The 27,246-nt window shown below is 44.7% G+C and overlaps 1 protein-coding gene across 1 annotated transcript in view; it reads right to left on the bottom strand.

Annotated features, from left to right (window-relative positions):
- The window catches only part of LOC126419146 (uncharacterized), a 163,966-nt gene that overhangs the window by 20,530 nt on the left and 116,190 nt on the right, over nucleotides 1-27,246 (bottom strand). Inside the window, exons 6-7 of the mRNA XM_050086256.1 lie at nucleotides 11,394-11,559; nucleotides 2,803-2,880 (exon numbers count right to left, since the gene is read on the bottom strand). Of these exons, the coding sequence (XP_049942213.1) occupies nucleotides 2,803-2,880; nucleotides 11,394-11,559 (244 nt within the window). The remainder of the gene's footprint in view (nucleotides 1-2,802; nucleotides 2,881-11,393; nucleotides 11,560-27,246) is intronic.

Genomic DNA, 27,246 nt, shown 5'->3' on the forward strand with positions numbered 1-27,246 from the left:
GCCTTTCGACTTCCTCTCATAGTGACTTGGCTGTCTTGCCAAGTCACAACATTTTTGGCTACGAGGATTTAGCGTTCGTATTGCCCTAATTTCCTTGTCATGGCTTCGCCACAATCTCCAGATGTACTGTCCGAATTTTATCGCTTGCAGAATCAGCAGACGCAGGCCTTATTGGATGCCCTTGGACAGCTCGTCCAGGGTCAACGTGCAATGCAAAACGATGCGGCAGCCGCCGCTCCACCGCTCCCGCAGCCACAACACGCAGTTGCACCACCTTTTCGTCCTTTTGATGCGGCACTGGAAAGCTGGACGGAGTGGTCCCGCCAATTTGGATTCCATCTCGCCGCCTACGGAATTCAAGGTAACGAGCGGCAGCCTTTCTTATTGTCCTGTGTAGGCGTCCAGACGTACCGAGTGATAGTGAAATTGTTTCCCCGACGCGACGTAGCAACTCTGTCCTTGCTACAGTTTTGCGTTTTGTTGCCACGCAATGGCCCTTGTCAAAGTCACGGATCGAGGATCCGTTGGTTCGCCGATTTTTTCCTCACAAGGAGAGACTTTTTGTTCGACGTGGTGTTTTCCTGTTGCGTTCTGATAATGATCAGTCCCGGGTCGTGGTCCCACGTTCGTTACAGTCCTCTGTCTTACGGCTTCTCCACCAAGGACATTGGGGTATAGTGTGAACGAAACAACTTGCTCGTCAGCACTGTACTTGGTTCGGAATCGATGCTGCGATTACGACTATGTGCTCTTCTTGCATGGCGTATGCCGAACAACAATCCGCACCGCCGCGGAAATTCTTTGCATGGCCAAAAGCCACTTCCCCTTGGCAACGCTTACACATAGATTTTGCTGGTCCATTCTGGAATGCTCGATGGTTGGTTGTGGTAGATTCATTCAGTAATTTTCCTTTTGTTGTCCGGATGTCTTCCACGACGTCATCTGCCACCATCCAAACGTTATCCGCTATCTTTTGTATTGAAGGTCTTCCACAGACTATTGTTACCGACAATGGCCCACAATTCATGTCCGCAGAATTTCAGTCATTCTGCCAGGCCAATGGTATTCAACATCTGACATCTGCGCCGTTTTCGCCTCATTCAAACGGTGCCGCTGAACGATTGGTCCGGACTTTCAAGTCCCAGACGTTGAAATTGAAAGAGTCGCATTCTCGGGAGGACGCGTTATTGCTCATTTTGTCTTCGTATCGCTCTCAGCCCCGAGATGATAGCTCGCCGGTTGAGTTGCTCCACGGTCGTCCTCATCGAACCTTGATGTCTTTGCTGCATCCGCCGCCTCAGGTTCCTGTGCAGTGGCTGACGCCTGCTTTTGCTCCAGGCGACGTTGTATACTATCGCAACTATCGAGGTTCACGGCGTTGGCTCGCAGGGCGCATTCTTCGCTGCCTCGGCCGCGCTATGTATTTGGTTTTGGGGTCCTCTGGTGAGGTGCGTCGGCATCTCAATCAGCTGCGCCTCTGTCGTCGCCTGGGTTCTGCCGCTCCCCGTCTGCTTTCAGCGACGGTGCCGTCCGGTCAGCGCCCTGGGGACCCATCTACTGGCTCGCCTCATCCCCGGGTGTTACCGACGCTGCCTTCCATTTTGCCCCGTGGCGACGCGCCGCCGCCGCCGCCGCCGCCACCGGTCCTCCCGCCGGCGCCGCCCGCAGTGGACGCGTCGCTGCAGGCGCCGGGCGCCTCCCTGGGTCACGCGCCGCCGATCGCTTCCCGTGACCAGCTGTCCTCCGAGATGGAACTCTTGCCCGCTCCGGACCAGATGTCGTCTTCGCCCGTCGGCTGCTCCGCCCCGATGGAGGTCGAATCTTCGGCCCCTCCTGTCTCTTTACGGGCGCATACACTGCATGTTGGCGTGCACCCTGGACTAGGTTTTCAGGCGTTTCCTAGCTCCCCTCGGACCGAATGGCAGGGTGCGGGTGGCACAGCCTCGCCTATTGTTAGGCTCCCCACCTCGTCGCACACGTCAACATGGGGTCCTCCCCACGGCAGGCGGCAGCCTTATAACACAACCGTTCGCCGATTTGCGGGGGAGGAATGTGGTGTCACCGCCAGACACCACACTTGCTAGGTGGTAGCCTTTAAATCGGCCGCGGTCCGTTAGTATACGTCGGACCCGCGTGTCGCCACTGTCAGTGATTGCAGACCGAGCGCCACCACACGGCAGGTCTAGAGAGACTTCCTAGCCCTCGCCCCAGTTGTACAGCCGACGTTAATAGCAATGGTTCACTGACAAATACGCTCTCATTTGCCGAGACGATAGCCTTCAGCTACGTCATTTGCTACGACCTAGCAAGGCGCCATTACCAGTTAATATTGAAATGGAAATTATGTACAGTCAAGAGAGATGTTCTACAATTGTGGATTAAAGTTAAGTATTACATCCACTACGTACTTTATTTGCTACTATTAATTGCCTTAACTGTTCCAGACCTCGCGCCAGCCTGCGTGAGCTTAAGCGCGTGCCTTTCGGCTTCCTCTCATAGTGACTTGGCTGTCTTGCCAAGTCACAACAGTCACCACCACAGGACTTCTTTCCAGATAGGAAGTTAGATGTGTATCAGTTTTGGTTGTAATCGATATAGTAGTTTTGGAGAGTTGAACACACATGCTTTTCTTTAAAAATATTCATGTAATAGTATATGAGATGTTGAGCATACTTACAGGGTACATACATACATAGGTATCCAATAAAGAGACATTCAATGTTTGACCTTAACACTTGGTTAGAGTCCTCATAGGACGCACTGTGAATGTGGAAAATGAGCGTGTGTAGTGACGGAACTCACCGGAGGAGAGAGACGGCAGCGTCGTCGGGTGGGGGAGAAGGGCACGCAGTCGTCGGCGGCACGGCGTTGGCTCGGGTACTGCACAGAGAGAGACACTGCCTGGTGAGGCGAGTCCACACAGAGGCCAGGGGGCAGCCTGATGCAGACACTGTCACTGAGGACGCGTTCACACACAGATAACAGAGCACACACTGCAAAGACAATAGTGGATTCGCCATATGAATGCTTGGTCACTGAACTAATCAGTTTACGCACTGCTTCTCCTGAGTTCCTTTTACCAGTCGCTTAGTATACCAAACAACAACTGCCAGAGAGTAAAGAACAAAGGAAAGGTACATACATGTTTCAACATGAACCACGGGCTCCGTCTTTGAATTCCCGTCGCGCTCGCCTGGCGTATGCCACTTCTCGCGGATCGAAGCTTGTGGCAGCAGGGGTCGTGGTTTAGCCGCGGTGGGCGGTTCGGAGCGACAGTGGTTCCTAGGTGTAGGTAGTGTTATGGAGCCGGACCGGAGGGTGAGACGCGCAGGGCCCACAAGCAGTATGCGCCTTTAGGCCGAACTTGACATGCCATGGTATGATTGGTGGCCTTTTAAATGTTTTGTCTGTTTAATAGTTATGGGCAGGTGAGGGGGGGGGGGGGTCATCTAACGATGACACATTTGAGTGGCCTTGGATATTTGAATTTGCTGTTGGTTCTTCTCGGTAGAAGTCATGTTATGCAAGGAGCTTTCTGAAAGTTCCTAGCACATTAAAAGTGTGTGCCAGACCGAGACTCGAACACGGGACCTTTGCCTTTCACGGGCAAGTGGTCTACCGACTGAGCTACCCAAGCACGACTCACGTCCCATCCTCACAGCTTTAATTCTGCCATTACATCGTCTCCTACCTTCCAAACTTCCTGCGCAGAAGAGCTTCTGTGAACTTTGGAAGGAAGGAGGCGAGGTACTGGCAGAATTAAAGCTGTGAGGACGGGTCGTGAGTCGTGCTTGGGTAGCTCAGTTGGTAGAGCGCTTGCCCACGAAAGTTCGAATCTCGATTCAGAACAGAGTTTTAATCTGCCAGGGAGTCTCATATCAGTGCACACTCTGCTACAGAGTGAAAATTTGATTCTGCAAAGGAACTTTCTGATTCAATAAACTGCCTGATTTGTGTTGCGTGACTTAATATCTTGTGGTGTTGCCTTGGAAGGGGCCAGGGTAACGTGTAACAACCAGAGACACTTGTTATTGCAATTCAGTTTCCCACGTTCAGTAGTGGATTCGATGACTGGGTAATCCTGTACTTTGTTTTAAGTGTGACTATGTTTAGCCTTAGCCTAGTTTTTGAAGAGGATCATCTGAAGTGTCTGTTGATCTGCACAAGTTCTGTGGTCGTGGGGTTGTATTAAATGAGAATGATAGGGGAATTTAGACGCCCCCTTTACTTTGTTCCAGTTTTCTTCCGGTTTGACACGCTTTGACTGTCTTGCACATGGACCCAGTGTGTGCTCATTGTATTATGGCTTCATGGAATGCACCGCCGCCACATACCCTTGGGCTGCCTTCACTCAAGATACGAAAATTGCTGTTTGAAATTTTGATGTTTGAGGCTTTGTTGAGTCAAGTTCTCTGGTTGGGCATACTGTCGAGCCCCATTATGATGGCCACATGTTGGTCGGTTGTATATGAACGGCACGTGTCATATCGACTTGTCGTCTGGACTTTTGAAAATATAGCCAGTCGATAGTAACTAACTGGCACATTTGAGTTTCACGTGGTGTAAAACGCAAAAGGGTATAGAACTACTAAGTGTTACTATGCCCTGAAGGTTACTTATGTGTTCGTTTGCTAGCCATTTGTCAGCTGAAAGTAAAAGAAATTCATTCCCTGTCTCAGGGCTACTTACAGCTTACTAGATCTGTTGTTCAACTATTTGTCATTTACATGTTTTCATGGAGTGACCTTTCTCGCCATTTATTTATTTACTTATTTATCTTTTGCTAAAACTTGGTTATGGCCTTTTTAAATGGTATTCTTGGATTACTGTACATACGTGTTCACTTACTGAATCACTAAAGTGTTTTCTATGATATACCTTAAGAGAAGTTTTTCTGTCTGTTTGAAGACATTTATATGTATCTGTACACATAATTTCTCTTATTAATCACTTAAATGGTCCATGGGGAGAGATGCTCATTAGCCTTACCTCCATTTAACAGGTCCTACAGTTTTTGTAAACTTCCACCGAGAATAACAACGTTATCCATGATACCCATTCACCCTTAGGCTTAATTGCACTCATTTGGATTTCTATTGCTTATACGAACTGCAGTTTGAATAGCAAGGGACAAAAGACTACATCTCTGTCTTTTATCCTTTCTAATTTGAGCACTTCGTTCTTGGTATTCAATTATTATTTTTCTCTCTTGGTTCTTGTACCGCGTATTATCCGTTTCTCCCTAAAGCTTACACCTATTATACTGAAAATTTCAAGCATCTTGCACCGTTTTGCATCATGTAAGCCTTTTTCTAGGCCAACAAAACCTGTTTCGTAGGTCTTGCCTTCATTACGAAACACATTGTCAGAACTGCCTTCTTGTTCAGCTTATCTTTCTTAAATCCCAACACATTCGTGTAACAGACCCTCAATTTTCTTATCCATTCTAGTCCACATTATTCTTATTAGCATCTTGATGGTTTGAGCATTTACACTCCTGGAAATGGAAAAAAGAACACATTGACACCGGTGTGTCAGACCCACCATACTTGCTCCGGACACTGCGAGAGGGCTGTACAAGCAATGATCACACGCACGGCACAGCGGACACACCAGGAACCGCGGTGTTGGCCGTCGAATGGCGCTAGCTGCGCAGAATTTGTGCACCGCCGCCGTCAGTGTCAGCCAGTTTGCCGTGGCATACGGAGCTCCATCGCAGTCTTTAACACTGGTAGCATGCCGCGACAGCGTGGACGTGAACCGTATGTGCAGTTGACGGACTTTGAGCGAGGGCGTATAGTGGGCATGCGTGAGGCCGGGTGGACGTACCGCCGAATTGCTCAACACGTGGGGCGTGAGGTCTCCACAGTACATCGATGTTGTCGCCAGTGGTCGGCGGAAGGTGCACGTGCCCGTCGACCTGGGACCGGACCGCAGCGACGCACGGATGCACGCCAAGACCGTAGGATCCTACGCAGTGCCGTAGGGGACCGCACCGCCACTTCCCAGCAAATTAGGGACACTGTTGCTCCTGGGGTATCGGCGAGGACCATTCGCAACCGTCTCCATGAAGCTGGGCTACGGTCCCGCACACCGTTAGGCCGTCTTCCGCTCACGCTCAACATCGTGCAGCCCGCCTCCAGTGGTGTCGCGACAGGCGTGAATGGAGGGACGAATGGAGACGTGTCGTCTTCAGCGATGAGAGTCGCTTCTGCCTTGGTGCCAATGATGGTCGTATGCGCGTTTGGCGCCGTGCAGGTGAGCGCCACAATCAGGACTGCATACGACCGAGGCACACAGGGCCAACACCCGGCATCATGGTGTGGGGAGCGATCTCCTACACTGGCCGTACACCACTGGTGATCGTCGAGGGGACACTGAATAGTGCACGGTACATCCAAACCGTCATCGAACCCATCGTTCTACCATTCCTAGACCGGCAAGGGAACATGCTGTTCCAACAGGACAATGCACGTCCGCATGTATCCCGTGCCACCCAACGTGCTCTAGAAGGTGTAAGTCAACTACCCTGGCCAGCAAGATCTCCGGATCTGTCCCCCATTGAGCATGTTTGGGACTGGATGAAGCGTCGTCTCACGCGGTCTGCACGTCCAGCACGAACGCTTGTCCAACTGAGGCGCCAGGTGGGAATGGCATGGCAAGCCTTTCCACAGGACTACATCCAGCATCTCTACGATCGTCTCCATGGGAGAATAGCAGCCTGCATTGCTGCGAAAGGTGGATATACACTGTACTAGTGCCGACATTGTGCATGCTCTGTTGCCTGTGTCTATGTGCCTGTGGTTCTGTCAGTGTGATCATGTGATGTATCTGACCCCAGGAATGTGTCAATAAAGTTTCCCCTTCCTGGGGCAATGAATTCACGGTGTTTTATTTCAATTTCCAGGAGTGTAAGTTGATTGAGTGTAGTCGCTCTTACATACCCTTTATATCGTCGTCATTGTGTGGATGATTTTTTTCCAAACATCAGATGGTGCACCTCCAGACTCATAGCGTCTGTTATCCAACTGTCATTGCCTTTTACCCAACGATTTTATTAGATATTCCAAAGCTGTGTTTAATTCTGACTCTAATAACGGGTCTACTGTTTCTTCCACAGCGAACCCTGTTTCATTTTCTATCACATTATCAGAAGGTTCTCAGCCTGGTAACGGCCTTCGCTGGTCTCTTTCCACCAATCAGCCCCTTGCTCACCATTAAAGTGTTGAATTCCTCTTACCCTCTTACTGGAAGTACGAAACATGAACAGAACATTTATAACTGTTGCTGAAAGTAATCCTAAACCAATGAATGGTAACAGGAAACTGTTTAAGGAAAGTGTTAAAAAATGAAGTGCTTCTTTACAAATTGAATACTCAAATATAAATACACAAACTAGATGCAGCAAGAACTGTCATGTTTTTAGCTCCTAAAGCACAGGCATTCGAGTTCTTCTGGACTACAGATTGACACAGAATGGTTATGCATTTTAAATGCAGTTGTAGGTTACACATTCTCAGAAGCAAATTCTAATATAACACTAGGCACTCGCCACATGATTCTCCCAATGTAATGATGAGCTTAACTGCTTAACAACAAATTCAGGTAAAATTATAGGCCAAAATGTGGGTCACTCACAGCCGTCATTTTCTTTTATATATAGGATTCTGTTTCAGTACAAGTTCGTACTGGCCCATAAAGCTGGCGCTGTTCCCACTGTTCAAACAGTAAGCACAATTTATTGAGGCTTTTGAGAGCCGCTACGCCACGCAGTCGATATTGTGGCAAACTGCTTTGAAAGTACACCATACATGTTATAGCAACACGCCTTTTCCAGATGTTCTGTAGCACAGAAATCATAAATGGGAGCATCAGGTGTTGCTCAGTATTATGTATAGAATGATCAGAAAAAATTATGTTGTTGTTGTTGTGGTCTTCAGTCCTGAGACTGGTTTGATGCAGCTCTCCATGCTACTCTATCCTGTGCAAGTTTCTTCATCTCCCAGTACCTACTGCAACCTACATCCTTCTGAATCTGCTTAGTGTATTCATCTCTTGGTCTCCCTCTACAATTTTTAGCCTCCACGCTCCCCTCCAGTACTAATTTGGTGATCCCTTGAAGCCTCAGAACATGTCCTACCAACCGATCCATCTTCTAGTCAAGTTGTGCCACAAACTCCTCTTCTCCCCAATTCTATTCAATACCGCATCAGTAGTTATGTGATCTACCCATCTAATCTTCAGCATTCTTCCGTAGCACCACATTTCGAAAGCTTCTATTCTCTTCTTTTCTAAACTATTTATCGTCCACGTTTCACTTCCATACATGACTACACTCCATACAAGTACATTCAGACACTTAAATCTATACCCGACGTTAGCAAATTTCTCTTCTTCACAAACGTTTTCCTTGCCATTGGCGGTCTCCATTTTATATCCTCTCTACTTCGACCGTCATCAGTTATTTTGCTCCCCAAATAGCAAAACTCCTTTACTACTTTAAGCGTCTCATTTCCTAAACTAATTCCCTCAGCATCACCAGACTTAATTCGACTACATTCCATTATCCTCGTTTTGCTTTTGTTGATGTTCATCTTAAACCCACCTTTCAAGACACTGTCCATTCCGTTCAACTGCTCTTCCAAGTCCTTTGCTGTCTCTGACAGAATTACAATGTCATCGGCGAACCTCAAAGTTTTTATTTCTTCTCCATGGATTTTAATACCTACTCCGAACTTTTCTTTTGTTTCCTTTACTGCTTGCTCAATATACAGATTGAATAGCATCGGGGAGAGACTACAACCCTGTCTCACTCCCTTCCCAACCACTGCTTCCCTTGCATGTCCATCGACTCTTATAACTGCCATCTGGTTTCTGTACAAATTGTAAATAGCCTTTCTCTCCCTGTATTTTACTCCTGCCATCTTCAGAATTTGAGAGAGAGTATTCCAGTCAACATTGTCAAAAGCTTTCTCTGAGTCTACAAATGCTAGAAACGTAGGTTTGCCTTTCCTTAATCTTTCTTCTAAGATAAGTCGTAGGGTCAGTATGGCCTCACGTGTTCCAACATTTCTACGTAATCCAAACTGATCTTCCCCGAAGTCAGCTTCAACCAGTTTTTCCATTCGTCTGTAAAGAATTCGTGTTAGTATTTTACAGCCGTGACTTATTAAACTGATAGTTCGATAATTTTCACATCTTTCAACACCTGCTTTCTTTGGGATTGGAGTTATAATATTCTTCTTGAAGTCTGAGGCAATTTCGCCTGTCTCATACATCTTGCTCATCAGATGGTAGAGTTTTGTTAGGACTAGCTCTCCCAAGGCTGTCAGTAGTTCTAATGGAATGTTGTCTACTCCCGGGGCCTTGTTTCGACTTAGGTCTTTCAGTGCTCTGTCAAACTCTTCACGCAGTATCGTATCACCCATTTCATCTTCATCTACCTCCTCTTCCATTTCCATTATACTGTCCTCAAGAACATCGCCCCTATGTAGCCCCTCTATATACTCCTTCCACCTTTCTGCTTTCCCTTCTTTGCTTAGAACTGGGTTTCCATCTGAACTCTTGATATTCATGCTAGTGGTTCTCTTTTCTCCAAAGGTCTCTTTAATTTTCCTGTAGGCAGTATCTATCTTCCCCCTCGTGAGATAAGCCTCTACTTCTCTGCTTTGCCATTTTGCACTTCCTGTCGATCTCATTTTTGAGACGTTTGAATTCCTTTTTGCCTGCTTCACTTACTGCATTTTTGTATTTTCTCCTTTCATCGATTAAATTCAGTATCTCTTCTGTTACCCAAGGATTTCTACTAGCCCTCATCTTTTTACCTACTTGATCCTCTGCTGCCTTCACTATTTCATTCCTCCAAGCGACTCATTCTTCTTCTGCTGTATTTCTTTCCCCCATTCCTGTCAATTGTTCCCTTATGCTCTCCCTGAAACTCTGTACAACCTCTGGTTTAGACAGTTTATGGTGGTCCCATCTCCTTAAATTCCCACCTTTTTGCAGTTTCTTCAGTTTCAATCTACAGCTCATAACCAATAGGTTGTGGTCAGAGTCCACATCTGCCCCTGGAAATGTCTTACAATTTAACAGCTGGTTCCTGAATCTTTCCATTATGTAATCTGTCTGTAACCTTCTAGTATCTCCAGGGTTCTTCCATGTATATAACCTTCTTTCATGATTCTTGAACCAAGTGTTAGCTATGGTGAAGTTATGCTCTGTGCAAAATTCTACCAGGTGGCTTCCTCTTTCATTTCTTAGCCACAATCCATATTCACCTACTACGTTTCCTTCTCTTCCTTTTCCTACTGTCGAATTCCAGTCACCCGTGATTATTAAATTTTCGTCTCCCTTCACTACCTGAATAATTTCTTTTATCTCATCATACATTTCATCAATTTCTTCATCCTCTGCAGAACTAGTAGGCATTTAAATTTGTACTACTGTAGTAGGTTTGGGCTTCGTGTCTGTCTTGGCCACAATAATGCGTTCACTATGCTGTTTGTAATAGCTTACCCACACTCCTTTTTTTTATTCATTATTAAACCTACTCCTGCATTGCATTTTGTATTTATAACCCTGTATTCACCTGAGCAAAAGTCTTGTTCCTCCTGCCACCGAACTTCACTAATTCCCGCTATCCATTTCCCTTTTTAAATTTTCTAACCTACCTGCCCGATTAAAGGATCTGACATTCCACGCTCCGACTCGTAGAACGCCAGTTTTCTTTCTTCTGATAACGACATCCTCTTGAGTAGTCCCCGCCCGGAGATCCGAATGGGGGACTATTTTACCTCCGGAATAATTTACCCAAGAGGACGCCATCATCATTTAATCATACAGTAAAGCTGCTTGCCCTCGGGAAAAATTACGGCTGTAGTTTCCCCTTGCATTCAGCCGTTCGCAGTACCACAACAGCAAGGCCGTTTTAGTTAGTGTTACAGGGCCAGATCAGTCAATCATCCAGACTGTTGCACGTGCAACTACTGCCCCTCTTCAGGAACCACACGTTCGTCTGGCCTCTCAACAGATACCCTCCGTTGCACCTATGGTACGGCTATCTGTATCGTTGAGGCACGTAAGCCTCCCCACCAACGGCAAGGTCCATGGTTCATGGGGCGAGGGGGGGGGGGATTATATAGCGCATAAAACAGTAACAAGTGCCAGAAGGCCAAAACAAAATGGCGTAGTTCATTCATAAAGTGGTTAAGAACAAAGTGACAGTTGCCACGGCTTGTTGACAAATATTTATTCACATTATAATTGCGCTGACTGTTCGGTCCTTCACTCGTTTTCTCTGATTTACTGAAGACTGAGGCAGTCGACGCTTCTCATAACCCTATTTTCCGTTTGCGGTAGGGAAAGAGTCGCGCCCTCAGCGGACGCCGACTCACCTCACGGGTGCAATCTCGCAGATGAACGGCAGTTCCAGGTCGCAGCGCACATACTTATAGAATCCTCTGTCCGACAGCGCCAGGCAGTTCTCGGGGACACCACGATCATTGTTTTTCGGCTCTCCAAAATCCCACACTTGAAATTCCATGTCTGCTAGGTGCCTGCCTGTGAAAAGAAAACGAGTCGTTGACACAACAAATATGTTCAGTTATTACACAAACGTAGCTGGGGTATTAGCACGCTACGCAGATGGTGGAGTTCATATGACACTTCCTGAACCGGCTCTCACAGCCAGCCTACACAAATGTACGCACACCCGCCCTAGGAGAGAGCGCACACGGTCGCAGTAGTGAGTGATAGAGAGTGTGTGTGTGTGTGTGTGTGTGTGTGTGTGTGTGTGTCTGAGAGAGAGAGAGACAGACAGACAGACAGAAAGCTAAGCAGACATAAATGTTATGACATTAGTGCTCCAACGCAGAGAAAATTCTTACACATAATATTACGATCAAAATTGGTAGGCCATCAGTGAATCATACTATGTAAAGGAAGGATGTAAAACATATCAGCAGCACTAATAAAACAATTAACAGTCCTCGCAGCAAACACTACACTGATTTATAACCTATTTAGATGAACTAAGGGATTATCAAATCTCATCTTTTTTTGGAACGTCTTAGCACATTAAAACTGTGTTTGGAACTGAGACTTAAACCTGGAACCTTTGTCGTTCATGCACAAATGTTTTACTGGTTAAGCTATCCAGGCAGAATTTATGACTCGCCCTGACACCTTTTTATCCACTGATAGCTCTCACCTAGTATTCAAACTTGCTCGAAGCTCTCCCGTATAACTTGTGGGACTAGCAGCCCTGGAACAAAGGCTGCTGTGAAGAAATGGTTTAGCCGCAGCCTAGGGCATTGTTTTCAGAATGAATTTATATTCGGCTGCGGAGTGACACTGATCTGAATCCTCCTCGGAGATAAAGCTTTGTGCCTGAACCAAACTCGAACCCTGACCTTTTGCCTTTCGCAGGCACGTGAGCTACTGCCTAACACAGGCAAATTATCTCAGTGTTACAACTGTGAAGTGTTGCCTGGATAGCTCTGTTGGCAGAGTGCCAATGAAAGGGAAAAGTTGCAGGCTGGAGTCCCAGTTCAGCTTTCAGTTCTAATCTCTCAGCAAGTGCCAAACTAGTGCACACACTGATGCTGAGTAAAAGAATAATCTCGAAACAGTAATTTAGTCCTCTAGGCTGTGGGTAATCCATTTCTCTGCAGTATCCTTTCTGCTAGAGATGCTAGTCCTACAAGCTATGCAGGAGAACGTTTGTGTAGTTGGTAATTAGGACATGTAATACTGGCAGAAGTTAAACTACAGGCATGGGTTATAAATCATGCCTAGATGGCTAAATGAGAAGGGAATGCCTAGGTGGCTAAGTAAGAAGGGAATTTTCCTGAGAAAAGCCAAGCTTCCCAGTTTGAATCCTGGTGGGGCACAATTTTAGCGTGACAGGAAGTTTCAAATCAGCATGATCAGCATGTACGCTCCTGGAGAGAGAGACGATATCTGCAAATATGAGTACTTTTAAAATAACATGTTATCCACCATTAACCAAGCGAGCAGCAAGTGAAAATATGATAAGATGAGCCAGAACTGAAACAATATCTACTACGAGCGTGATTACAGTTGAAAGTAATCATAAACCTAAACTTTACCTCCAGCTGGACCTCTTAGATATGTTATTACTACAAACCATTAATGCATCTCATGTCGTATAATCTCTAAATGGATATAACCAGCAGTTATTTCATGACGAAAACAGCATCTGTCAGCAGCCTGCAATGACAGTAACATATGATGACATGAAATCTATATCGCATTGAGGCTATGTTGTTATCGATAAATACGTCTGATGAAGTGCAAATGGTTTCAATAATAGCAATATCATGGAATATTTACACTTCATGAATAAAATTTAGAAATGTCACATTTCTACACACAATGAAAACTCAAACATACATTAACACTACAGCCGGTACTTAGCTGAAAAGCTTGAAAAAATGTTAAACTATGGAGTCATAACAAACTATCATTGCCTTCGGTATGTTCCTTCTTATAATGTGATAGGTAACATAAACAGTGTTGCGAACGGTTTTGACTTTTCAACTAAAATAAGTACCTACAGACAAATGACACATTGACGTCTGAAGAGGTACCTTGCTTGTTGACTCATAACTGCTTTCTATACAAGAATACAGCTGTTAAGGGCGAAAGTCACTGAGAGAATTTTAATGATATTTATATCTCTCCACAGTCAGTGAAACGAATAGTAGAATGCACATACTGTGGGAAAAGACACTTGCAACATTAATGGAGAGAGATGATGACATAGGATAGTTGTCAAATGTTTTACAGCAACCTACTTTGCTCTTGTGGTTATTATGTTAGATGTAGAGGCACAAGCAAGATGCAACGTGGATATATTAAAGAGCTCAACATGCCAAAATAAATCTGACGACGAAATGTTACACATTTAGGATGCCTACAACTTCACTTCCAAATCTTCTTCCAAATATCCCACACCAAACCGAAAAGCTTGTTGCTACCTGTGCATAAGATAAAAGATTCTTATGTACAGGAACTCATATGGCAGGGTGAGGTGAAATACCTAACCATATTGTAGCCTGTAAATATGCTGTAATTGATTTAAATAATCTATGGTAAGTAATTTAGGGATATACATTTATAATTGTCACCCAGTTGGATCAGACGAAAATTCTGAAACAAGCATGCATGACTTCGATCCAAGGAAATATAATGCAAGACTTGAGTCTGACATAGTCGTATTGTCCACCTTTGATTGTATTTCCAGTCCCGGTCAGGCCTATTTAAAACTCTTGGTTCTACTCGTATTTAGTCAGATGACAACATGCTGCAAGTGTGATGACTGGGATTTATTTTGAAAAATCTGTGAGGAAGTTACACTTCCAGCAATAATCCTACAATCAAAGAAAACATGTGACTATGAACTCCGACTTGTAGGTTTCATTCATGCCAAATGACAGGACTGGCGGTAATGCATCTCTGCATCTTTTCTAATTTTTTTTATTTTTTTACTATCTGCACAGATGGAGAACATCATTACTCCACACTGTCAGTGGGGGTGCTTCACGGCCTAACAGTGACAAGCAGGGAGCAGAACCCAATGTGAGGAAACGAATTTGTCATGCAAGTCAATTTCAGGAAGCAGAGCCTGAAGTGCAGGGCGAGGTCTGGGGTGGTTTAATGCTCAGAAGGCACTGGCCCACTCTACTTACTGTCACCAGTAAGGAAACACTTCCATTAGCGGGTCTGACTATCATGTGATGTGTGCTCCCTCCAAGGTAGGTTCGAAACTACTCAGCTGTGTTACCCATACCAGCTCATCTGCCGCCATCGCTATATCCACTGGCAGGGATACTAAATTCCTCCGACCCGAAAAGATCATGTAGGGCCGAAAATGTCAAATCCGTGGCTCTGAACTCCAGCGCAGAACGAAAGAGCAGTCAGATGCTGGATAACACTGGGAATGCAAAAATCCTGAAATTCCCATGACACAAACTGCCTACCATCATTGAACATGAGGATCTAGGAGATTCCTCAATGGAAAAATAACTGACTGTACAAACAGTGTCAGTCGTCAATAAGGAGGACAGTTTGGCTATATACGAGAAACTGGAAAATTCATTGGCTACCAACAAACACATTCCGCCCAAAAAGTGGGTCAGTGAAACTGCTAAATATCTTGTCGCAAGGGCCAAGGCAGAAGTGGTGCAGTGGTGCAGTCTGCTTCTGTGCACAGGCCCTGCAAGCCCCCATTAAATGCTCAGTGTTACCATTTACCGCTATCCAGTAGACTTGGTGTTAAGCCAACACCTTCATCATATCCCTGAGTGACACAGGCAGCAACTGGAGTATGTGAGGATTTAGCACCAGAGAAGAACCACTTAAAGGCATTGGTCCTCTGTGACAATCATGAGTATACGGTGACAATGTTGAGCTGATCACAGAGGAGGAAAAACATACACCACACCTGACCAGCCACCAAAGAGATGCACTCCCACCAGCCCAACTAGATGGTCATCTCAGTTTTCCGAAAATGTAAGTCAGAAGCAGTATCAGTCACAATTGCAAGTGCTGCCAGCAGCAAATGCGTACTGCAAAGCATTACCCAAAACCAACACGATAGCTTCCTACTGATCCAACTACAGATGAAGCCTCACTGGTAACTGCACGAATGCGACAGCATTGGCATGATGGTGGGCAGTGGAGTGATAGCGAATCTCATAGCAATAGATACTGAGAAAAAGAGCCCAATTCTGCAACCAGTGGGCAGCTTTCTCCAGTAGCTTGGTAGTACGGCCAAGTATATAAACTAATGGCTTGAAGCCAGTTATGGGGAGGAATCTTGTCGCAAACACGAAAATATGAAACTTTTTATCCCCGAAAATACATAATATCTTGCGCCTCCTTTTCCACCTGTGAATAATTACAGTAGGTAGTGGAAGTGTGTTTGATGTATATGTGATTAGCTATTTTGTCCCATCTGGGCTCCAGTGGAATAGGAGGGCACCAGTGCCATACTGGGATGTGTCACAGGCCAGGTTAACGATTTACCCAGCGTGAAGAAAGTCAGGCGGGGAGCAAACACCGCTTGAAAGACTGATAAGCCCAGTGGCAATCCGCATACCAAACTTAACGCCCATCAGGTGAAACCAGTGAAGAGGCTAGCAGATGTGCATGGCCTTGAGAATGAACTGCACGTAACATGAAATCTTACTCATAATGAAGGCCATTCTCCAGCAGTAATTGGAAAACCTACTGAAAGTGCTGTAAATTCTCCTTAACGAGTGAGGTGGCGCAGTGGGCAGCATACTGGACTTGCATTCGGGAGGATGACATTTCAAGCCCGCGTCCGGCCATCCTGATTTAGGTTTTCCGTGATTTCCCTAATCACTTCAGGCAAATGCTGGGATGGTTCCATTGAAAGGGCACGGGCGATTTCCTCCCCCATCCTTCTGTACTCCGAGCTTGTGCTCCACCTCTTAGTCGATGGGACGTTAAACACTAATCTCCTCCTCCATAAATGCTCTGCTCCGCTCTGGTTGGGCCAGTTGCTGATATGCCATCATTTTCAGTGATGCAACAGGGAATGTCCTGAATCAATGCCCAGTGCAGACAAGGTTCCAAAAGGCAAGCAATCAAACTGGTACAGCCCACATGGAATGATGAGGATCAGGAAAATTTGATAAATTGTGTCAAATGACAAATGCAGGTGAGCATCAGACAAATCGATCTGTGCCGGCTGCTGTGGCCAACCGGTTCTAGGCGCTTTAGTCTGGAACCGCGCGGCTTCTACAGTTGCAGGTTCGAATCCTGCCTTGGGCATGGATGTGTGTGGTGTCCTTAGGTTGGTTAGGTTTAAGTAGTTCTAAGTCTAGGGGACTTATGACCTCAGATGTTAAGTCCCACAGTGCTTAGAGCCATTTGAATATTTGAAATCGATCTCTGACACATACTGGCCCCTCCACCAATTTCGCCAACAATTCTGCCTGCCACGCAACAGAATACGAATCCGTGACTGATTACAAGTTGACAGTCAGTTTAAAATTGCCACAAAGGTGCACAGTGCCATCGGGCTTCTGAATCATTGACAGAGGAGCTGCCCATTGACTCGACGAAATAGGAGAGACAGTGCCCTGATTCTGCCAATGCTGCACGTCGGCCTTTACCTAGTCACACATGATGAAGTGAATGGGAGCAGAGGCCACATATTTTAGGTTCTGTTGAGTGTTTAAGAGATACATGTCTTGAAATTTTCACCTCAGCTCACGGTGTTTACCAACAATGGGCTGTATGACTACTCTAAGGAGACCAAATCATGGAAGGGAATGGACTGAGATACTAAATGAATTTCACCAGTCGTCTAGAATCCGAAAACAGAAAAATATCAGGCCCAAAAACATTTTGTGCAAATGGTGAATTGGCCAGTAACAATGTACATTGTAGTTCCACATTCTTATAACACGCAGAGCTCAAGAATATCCCCCACAAAAGAATGCACTGTTTACTCTAAGACACAACCTGGCGTAGCGTCGTTGAACTCCAGGAACCCAAAAGCCTATATGTATACTAATTAATTAGGCAGATCATCGCTCCCATATTGATTTGGAGTTTGACCAATCGCCCATCGACTAGCAACGTGAGCAGCATAGCTGAGGTGACACATGCAGGGTGTGAGCACAGAGTCTATAAACTGATGCATGAGCTATTGAAAAAGTTGCCAAATGGCTGATTCAGTGGCACACCCCACACATGGCCGCAGGCAAGGCCGCCAGAGCTACCCCATGAGGCAACGGAAGCTGTTTACTTTGCACACATAATTGAGCCACATTCCACTTATCAGAGAGGACATCCTTTGCTGCCGCCGTAAGCTCATGCAATTCAGCAATCTGGGAAAAGTGGTCTAAACAAGGGTCACACATGGTCATGATCCCAGTTGGAACCTATGAACTTAGGACCTAACTGGATAATCATGTCCCAAATTATTATCGAGACTGCATAGTAGGTAGCACATTTGGGGCACTCGAAACGACACTTGCGGGAGAGACCCTGCAATTCAGAGATCCAGGCCACATAAAACTGTCCTGGGACCTGACGATGCTGGTTAAACTACAGCTATGTGCCCACCACACATCCAAAATACTGTGTGAGCAACTACCAAAGCTCGTCAAATGGTTGTTTCATGGGCTCAGTGGTATGTGTTACGTGGCAATGTAGCAAGAACTGTTCTCACACCTTTCTGTAGACTCACCATGGGCCGGCCCAAGTGGCCGTGCGGTTCTAGGCGCTGCTGTCTGGAACCGCGAGACCGCTACTGTCGCAGGTTCGAATCCTGCCTCGGGCGTGGATGTGTGTGATGTCCTCAGGTTAGTTAGCTTTAACTTGTTCTACGTTCTAGGGGACTAATGACCTCAGAAGTTTAGTCCCATAGTGCTCAGAGCCATCTGAACCATTTGAACTCATCATGGCCAGCTAATAGCATCAGAGGCCGGCGCGCAGGGGGTGATGGGTGGGGAGGAGGCAGAGAAGAAAACTGCCCAACAGTCGCCTGGCCTCTTGCCAGCGAGGCAAGGGTGTCAAGCAAGCCTGCATTCTGGCTGATTAACGACTGCATCTGTTGCTTCTCTTTCTGTAGGCGCAGCATTGCATAAATGCCAGGTCCATGGTGGCTCAAGCTGAAGACTATAAAAAGGGGAAAAGAAAAGAAAGGGAAAAGCAATTGTGGCATCACACATGTAAAAGCCTTACACTGTCATTTTAGTATCTGTGCTGGCCAACATCTCTAATCTATAGCGATGGCACCAGCATTTCACACACCGATGGTGGCTCAATAAAAAGTGAAGAACATAAATCTGTCAGACGAAACGAATTCGCCATTTGAGTCAATCTATGGGACGCAGGGCGTCAGAAACATTGTAGAGACATGCATGGAAAATACCTCAACCCCTGAAAGGCATGGTCTGTGGTGCCTGAACTCTGTGTAAACGTTGAAGTGCACTGCTTACAGTCGTCTAAAAGGCAACCATTGCTTAAATGGGTCCACCCATGCCACCTGATGCGTGTGCCAGGTTTCCAAACAACACTGCGTTGCCCATAACAGCTCATCTACCTCCATCACGATGTCCGCTGGTGATTACAGTTTTCATCAATATTTCGATGAATTGACAGCAACTGAGAATAATTAACTAGTGATTTCATAGTCTGAAATTTACATTACAACGACGGCTAACATAGCCTCACCAAATCTACATCTACATCTGTATGAGCACTCCACACTTCAACAAGAGTAAAAAGAGGATAAAATTAAATCAGGTGATGCTGAGGGAATTAGTTTAGGAGAAGAGACACTTCAAGTAGTAAATGAGTTTTGCTATTTTGGTAGCAAATTAACTGATGATGGTCGAAGTAGAGAGTATGTAAAATTTATACTGGCAATGGGAAGGAAAGCGTTTCGGAAGAAGAGAAATCTGTTAACATCGAGTATAGATTTAAGTATTAGGAAGTCTTTTCTGAAAGTATTTGTATGGAGTGAAGCCATGTATAAAAGTGAAATAGTTTAGACAAGAAGAGAATAGGGCTTTCGAAATGTGGTGCTACTACAGAAGAATGCTGAAGATTGTGTGGGTAGATCACGTAACTAATGAGGTTGGTACTGAAGAGAATTGGGGAGAAGAGGGATTTGTGGTACAACCTGACTAAAATAAGTAATCAGTTGGTAGGACTCGTTCTGAGGCATCAAGGGTTCCCAGTTTGGTATTGGCGGAAAGCGTGGAGTGTAAAAATCGTAGAGTGCGACCAAGAGACGAATACACTAAGCAGATTCGGAAGGATGTAGGTTGCAGTAGTTACTTAGAGATGAAGAAGCCTGCACAGGATAGAGCAGCATGGAGAGCTGCATCAAATCAGTCTCTGAGCTGAAGACCAGAACAACAACGATATCTGTACAATCAGTAACAGGCCAGTAGATTGTTTGCCTGTTCATTTTACGAGCTTCTAAGTAGAAGTGAGTAACCCATTTAAATATGTCCGAGTGCTTTTGTAGCATGTTTGTGCAGTTCAGTGTCTCACTGTCAGTAGTATGTATAGGTACTGTGAACACTGTGTTGTAATGTGTGCTGAGTTGGTGAACTTTCACTCATAGCTCCAAGCTGTTCTGGACTTGATCACACTGCATGAGACTATTGTCAGTTGCCATCACTGCGGGGAGTTAGACATAAGTGTCCAAGACACTACCTACACGTCCTGCGTTTTCCTCAATCGGTGCACTACTGTGCTCACCTCTCACCTATAGTCAAGGTGGGAGTTCATTCCAAGGTATGGTGGGCAGTGAAAGACTTTGCAGAGCTCTGACCGAAAAGGCCTCCTTCATCTGTGTGACAACTGGTTTCAGGCATTATCTGTGGCTAGGAAAGATCGTGAGCTAGATGGAGTCACTTATCCTCTTTCTGAGAAAGCCTTTCAGGTTTAAAGATCTAGGCATTCACGTAGAATGGGTTTACTGGTAGGTGAGAGCTTCAGTGTTAAGCGCATAGTAGTTAATGGCTGCCATGTGTGAGAAGAAGTCCAGAGAGTACCGTGTGAATACAGGGGAGTCATCCCAGATCTGGAATGGGTCTTCCCAGATGCCATGAAGAGCACAGGGTGCCAGCAACTGCAAGTAGTGGCTCATCTCTGTGATAATGATGTGTGCCACTCTGAATCAGAAGAGATTCTCTCCCTGCTTTCAAGTGCTCTTTCTGCTTTCTGAAGTGGTATGGGCTGACAGTCTTGCTTGTGAGATGAAGGCAGAGCTCCACATCTGTAACATCACTGACAGGACTGATTGAGTATCCATGGCACAGAGCAGCATGGAGGGTCTGAATCAAAGGTTCAGACGGCTCTGCAACGGTTCAGACATGAGATTTCTCGATTTGTGCAATAGCGTTGTGGGATTTTGGGTGCTAATTCATTACTCTCATGAAGCAGCTACACCAGTACCAACGGTGGTGTGAAGTGGACTGGGCGTTTTTTTTATTTCGAATGTATTGGGAAAGTACCAAAAGGGTTTCAGTCTCATGAGTACAGGGGAAACACAGAACGAGAGTAAAGTAGGAACAATCAGAATTATAAAGGTAAACTGTCGTAGCTGTGTTGGGAAGGAACCAGACCTTCAAGTGCTACTCGAATGAATGCACTGTAGCTCAAATTTTCGTAGGATCAAAAGCTGGCTAAAGCCAGAAATAATTTCAGGCAAAGTTTTTGCAAAGGATCTGATGGGGTTTACGTAGGACATATTAAATACAGTTGGTGGTGGTCTGTTTGTTGCTGTCAGAGGTAGCTTATATTTTACTGGCCCTCAGTTCAGATGATGTAGTTGCTGAAAGATTCAAAGAAAACTTGAGTATCATCTCAAATAGGTAAAACACTCACATGTTTGTCGTACTCGCTGCCTTCAATCCACCCACCATACGTTGGCAGAAATATATGTTCAAAGCCAATGGTAGGCATAAAACATCATCCGAAATTATACGAAATGCTTTCTCTGAATACTACTTTGAACACATACTTCAGGAGCTTACTTGAATTGTACTCTTAGCAACAAATAAGCTTAAGCAAATACGAAACGTCATGATAGATACAGGGGTTAGTGATCACTGGATCACTGTAGCCGGACTGATTAAGAACATCCACATCCAGCAAAAGTAAATGAATAATATATCCTGTTAAAAAAACATAAGACGTTCACTTGACACATCCAAAAGAGATGGCCTCCACTCCTGCCCAACTATGTAAGCGTACATAAGATGTGGCTTTAGCCCACAGGAATGCTATTCATGGTAACTGATAACTTATACCAAGTAAATTAGTAACAGACGAAACTGACCCTGTATGGTACATGAAACTGACCAGAACGCTGCTGCAGAAGCAACGAAAAAAGCATGCCAAATTTAAATTAACACGAAATCTGCAACATGACCGATGCCTCACAGAAACTCTAAATTTAGCGCAAACTTCAATGTCAGATGCTTTTAATAATTCCACACCGTAACTCTGCCTCGAAATCTGATAAAGATGAATATATTCTGGTTTTGTGTAAAGTGTGTCAGCAGCAAAACACAATCAATATCTTCACTGCACAATAGCAATGGTAATGTTATTGAAGACAAGGTCATTACAGCAAAGTTACTAAACACATTTTTCCAGAAATTCCTTCACCCAAGACGATGAAGTAAATATCTGAGAATTCGAACAAAGAATAGTTGCCAACATGAGTAACTTAGATGTAGATATCCTCAGCTTAAATTACATAATAATGGCTAATCTTCTAGTCCAGATTGAACAGGGTGTTTAAAAAACAGCTCCCTAGTTTTAAGTATAAATTTAATGGGGAAATTAATGAAAAATTACATCAATGAGTACATATCACGAAAGAGAATTCCTTCAAGTTTTGTTTAATGTTAGTAGACGTTAACGTGGGATCCATTTGTTGCCCTGCACACGTAAAGACGATATTCTAATTCTCGTCATGTATTCACCAACATTTCAGGTGTAACTGTCCCAACCGTTGCGACGATTCTTTCCCGTAAATGATTGATGTCTCTGATCTTTTCACTGTACACAACATTTTTTAGGTGGCCCCAAAAGAAAACGTCCAGTGGGGTTAAGTCTGGGCTTCGTGGTGAGCCAGGTATTGGACTAGCCCTGCCTATCCACCTTCCTGGGAAGCGAAGGCACTTCTAATTGTAAATTACGTCTGACAAATGACTTCTTCGGGCTCCGAACACACGAAACGCCGACCTGTTCAACATCTTCAGAAGTTCTCGGTCTACCTAATGATTTTGATTTTAAAGCACTAACGGTTTCATTAAAGACATTAGACTATGACGTATAGTTTTTACTGCAGGTGGTTCACCACCATACTAATGTCTAAAATTACGTTGCACTGTTATAACTGACCCAGTTTTCAGAAGCCAAATAACACTGCGTTTTCTGTTGCGGAGTACATATTATTGCTGAGTTCCTCTGCACTACCCCTTAAGAATAGATTGATATAAAAGTTCCATACATAACGATCACATACAACCGCTCGCTCTACAAAATATCCATACCTAAGGACTGGAAAGAACCACGGGCCATACTAATACTCAAGAAAGAATATTTGAGTAATCCGCTGAATAACATACCCATATCACTAACATCGACTTGCAGAAGGTTTCAGGAACATAAATCGTTTTTAAACATAAATTACCTTGAGGAAAACCATCTACTGACATATAGCACAGATTCAGAATGCATCATTCTTGTGAAACACAACTAGCTCTTTATTCACCTAAAGTAATGAGTGCTATCAAAAGGGCGTCTTAAATTGATTCTGTATTTCTGTGTTGGCAAAAGGCTTTTGACACCATTCCACACAAGCAACTTACAGTCAAGCTTTGTGCGTGTTGTGCACCTGTCAGGAAGGTCAAAGTTTACAGTAATTGATGGAAAGACATCGGGTAAAATTGAAGCGGTATCTGGAATTCCTAATGAAGTGTTATTGGCCCTCTGCTGTTCTTAATCCATATAAACGATTTATGAGACAATCTGAGTAGCCCTCTTAAACTGTTTGTCGATGATGCTGTGTCATTCCCAAGCTAATAAAGTCATCAGAAGATCTAAACCAATTGAAAAATGATACAGGCAAGATATCTGTACGGTACAACAAGTGACAAATGACCATAAACAACAAAAAGTGTGAAGTCATCCACATTACTTATAAATGAAAGTAGTTAAATTTTGGCTACATGATAAATACACAATTCATTCACCTAACAGCTAGGGGCTACAATTGCAAGTAATATAAATTGGGATGATCACGTAGCTGAACTTGAAGTAACAAGGTGCTCTAAAATTCCCTTTACAAGCTTCTAGGTCCTGCACGGTGGTGGACTGAGTAGATAATATTTTGGACTGGAAACCGTGTCCAGAAATATACCGCTTCTGTGACATAACCATTTGAAAACATTTTAGTAATACAACCACTTTAACAAGTAATTTATTAGGCGTGTCCCAGTGCATCACTTGTTTTACATCCACTGCACATGTTAAGTGCTTGTGTACTCGTTGACAGGTTCCCCCCAACGTAATCCAGTACAGTCTCTTCCAATTTGGACGTGTGGCGTCTCCGTGGAGTACTACAGTCACGACTGCTGATGGTGAAGGCACTCGTTTGTCGAAGCCGTTCCGTAATTGTGATAAGAAGGTATGCGATGGAGTCGGATGTTGTAGATAATTATTTTCGTAAAGGTGATGAGCAGCTCTTCCATTACCGTGAGTAACACGGTCAAGATCAGCGAGAAGGTCGTAGATGGCAGAGACCAACGGGTGGGGCGGAAAAACACTGGCTGGTAGCCTGAAGGCGACTCATCAAGTCTGTACATAACAAAACGCAAGTGAGAAAGGACAGTTTAATAATTCAGAGGGCCTGATAGATGGCCACTTCCTTAATAAACACACCACCCAAGGTTAGGCAAGATAGGGTCTTCTGTGTCAACAGAAGACATAATGGATGGATAGATGGAATGGTGTTATGGGCGCTCAACAGTGTAGTCTTTAGCGCCCGAACGGAAACAATAACGGACGATTGTCACTAAAATGCAGCAAGTGCAAAAATAAGACTACAATTAAAGGGGACAGTCTACATAGGCAGTGTGCACGTCAACAGTAGCAAAGTGGAAAGCAGCATGTAAAGAGGAGAACTGCAAGAGAACGTAGGGGGAGGGGTTAAAATGAAACACATAGCACATGTTTGGAACTGGCCTATTACAAGAATAAAATCGAATGGTCACCCACTCGGCAACACACTCAAAATTCCAACCTAAAATTTTAGGCTGAAGCCCAGAAACATCACAGTACCTTAGAACTTTCTTGACACTCGCCTCGAGAAGACTTGAAGGCATATGGCACATGGTCGGCAGATTTAGAGCCTTCAGTGTAAAAAACAGCAGTGTCCTGAAGTTCCCAGAAGAGCAAGAACTAACAAAGGAACAGCACTGGAACGATGGAACGTTTTGGACTCCAGAAGAGATCCACTCGACATTGGGACTGAGAAGCTAACTGAAAGGGGGGGGGGGGGGGATGACGTGGAAAACAGATCAAATATGGAAGATGGGAATTAAGTCAGAGAGAGGTGATGCAGAGCCCAACCAGCAAACCAATCCAAGTGTGGAAAGCAGATAGGTCATCTCTTGAAGCTGCAAAAGAAATAGAATAGGACTGGCAGGCAAGGAAAGTGCAGATAGCGTAGGAAACCAGTACCTAAGACCACCAAACTGGAAGGGGGGAGGGGCATCCAGCCTAAACCAGAATACTATCGAAAAGGCTAGTCCGAAAGACACTGGTGGCGCCACAAATACCACAATGGCAGGCCAGCTCCAATAGGAGTAGTGTGGAAGGGAATCTGAGCCATAAACTTGAAAAGCATCGTCCAGACAGGACAACCCTAAGGCCTGATAAAAGTGGAGAAGAGTCTGGCAATACCTGCCCCAAGAGGTAAGTGCAAGAAAACAAAGGACGTTGGGTTCACGGAAATAGCCAGTCTTCAGAAGGCGGATATGGGGCAACCAATTAAGTTTGTTGTCAAAAACGAGACCCAAGAAACGGAAATGGGGGACCATGGTCAGGTGGTGGGTGTTGACAAAGAGCTCTGGATCAGGACTGATCATCGTACTGCAACAGAAATGCACTGCCTGTGTTTTAAGGAGGGAGAATTGAAAAATGTGTGTCCATGCTGAAGCACAGCAGATGCTACCCTGGAGCTGTCACTCCACAAGGAACCTGTCTTTCGTTCCCTTGAGTTCATTTGCCAGTTGCAGTGTGAACGTCTTCCTTTCCATTTTCTCGTTCGTTTCTGTGTTATAGATGACTCATGCATTAATTGTCTACATGCCCAGTAAGTTGTAGAGGACATGCATTGGCCATCTCCTACATGCAACCTTCATAGTATATTTATGCATCATTTGATCAACCATGTCCATCCCGTACTTTGTTGCATTGTAGAGCATTACGGTTTCAGGTATTTTTTTCCTTCCTTGCTTATTATTATTTCAGCATGTCAGAAGAGTGACATTTTTATTCTTCTTTCCTTGGTATACAGTCAAGGTGCAGTCTGTGTTGTCAATATTGTGCAGAACTGTAGTGGAGTGCATTCAGCATTCGGCTTCCTTACTTCATCCGGCATTTCACGGCGGATCTTGTTCATTGTACCAACTAATGTAGTTTTCTTTTCTTTGAGTTTTCTAGCAAGTTGAAGAGACTTAAGAAAGTTGTCTATAGTCATTTCTTCCTTGATTTACAAATGACTCCATGAGATGCAGAACGATGTACTCTCCAAGTGGTTGTTTCTCTCTGTGCATGTCCTCTTTGGCGAAGTATGGGAGAGCATTACATATATACTTTGTGATTACATCAACAACCAACCAGAATTTGAGCATGTATTTGCCTCGTTTGTAGGACATGAATTGAGTAAACCTGCATCTTGCTTTGCTTGGTAACAGTTGCTCATCAATGGTTATATTTTCTTCAGGGCGGTAAGCGCGGAAACTGTTTTTAATTAACTTTCCCTAAATTTCAGATACAAGAGCGAATTTGCTGGCTGCCAGGCGTTCAGCCCGGGTTGATTTTTCATCAAAACGGAGAAATTTGAAAAGCTTCTGAAATCTGTCCCTTGGCATAATGTTCTTGACAAAAGCATGCCCCAAGAGTGCGACCAAAGATCGTCCACAGACATACCTTTTGTGAGCAATACACTCTGAACATACATGGTGGCTATCAGTTTCTCCAGTTCCTCAAGTGACACTGTGCAGTCATTGTTTTTTATTACTTTTCGAGAATTTGATTGTGTGTATTTCTTCATGAGGCGTAGCATTGCTTCATCAATAACTGATGACAGAGCTGTCTACTCGTTGGCAAGCATAAGCAGTGGGGCCTCCTCTCTCCTTCAGAACGTTTAAAGCTGACCACCTTCCAGAACATGAATACTTTCCAGTCCCTTATACTCTTCCAATCCTTGCAGTCATCTTTGTAGACGCTTCCAACTGTACCTGGTGTGGTGAAAAAGATGATGAATGACGTATATCAGCATCTGAATCCTCTTCCACTAATCGCCCCTCGTTCACAATGTCTTCATCTTCAATTGTGCAGGTAGATAATCATCATCTTCAACAGTGAAGTCAGTTTCCGATTCATCTCGTGAATTCTCTAAGAGATGTAACACTTCTTCATCAGAAA

The sequence above is a fragment of the Schistocerca serialis genome, chromosome 9, assembly GCF_023864345.2.
Source record: "Schistocerca serialis cubense isolate TAMUIC-IGC-003099 chromosome 9, iqSchSeri2.2, whole genome shotgun sequence".
Classification (NCBI taxonomy): Eukaryota; Metazoa; Arthropoda; class Insecta; order Orthoptera; family Acrididae; genus Schistocerca; species Schistocerca serialis.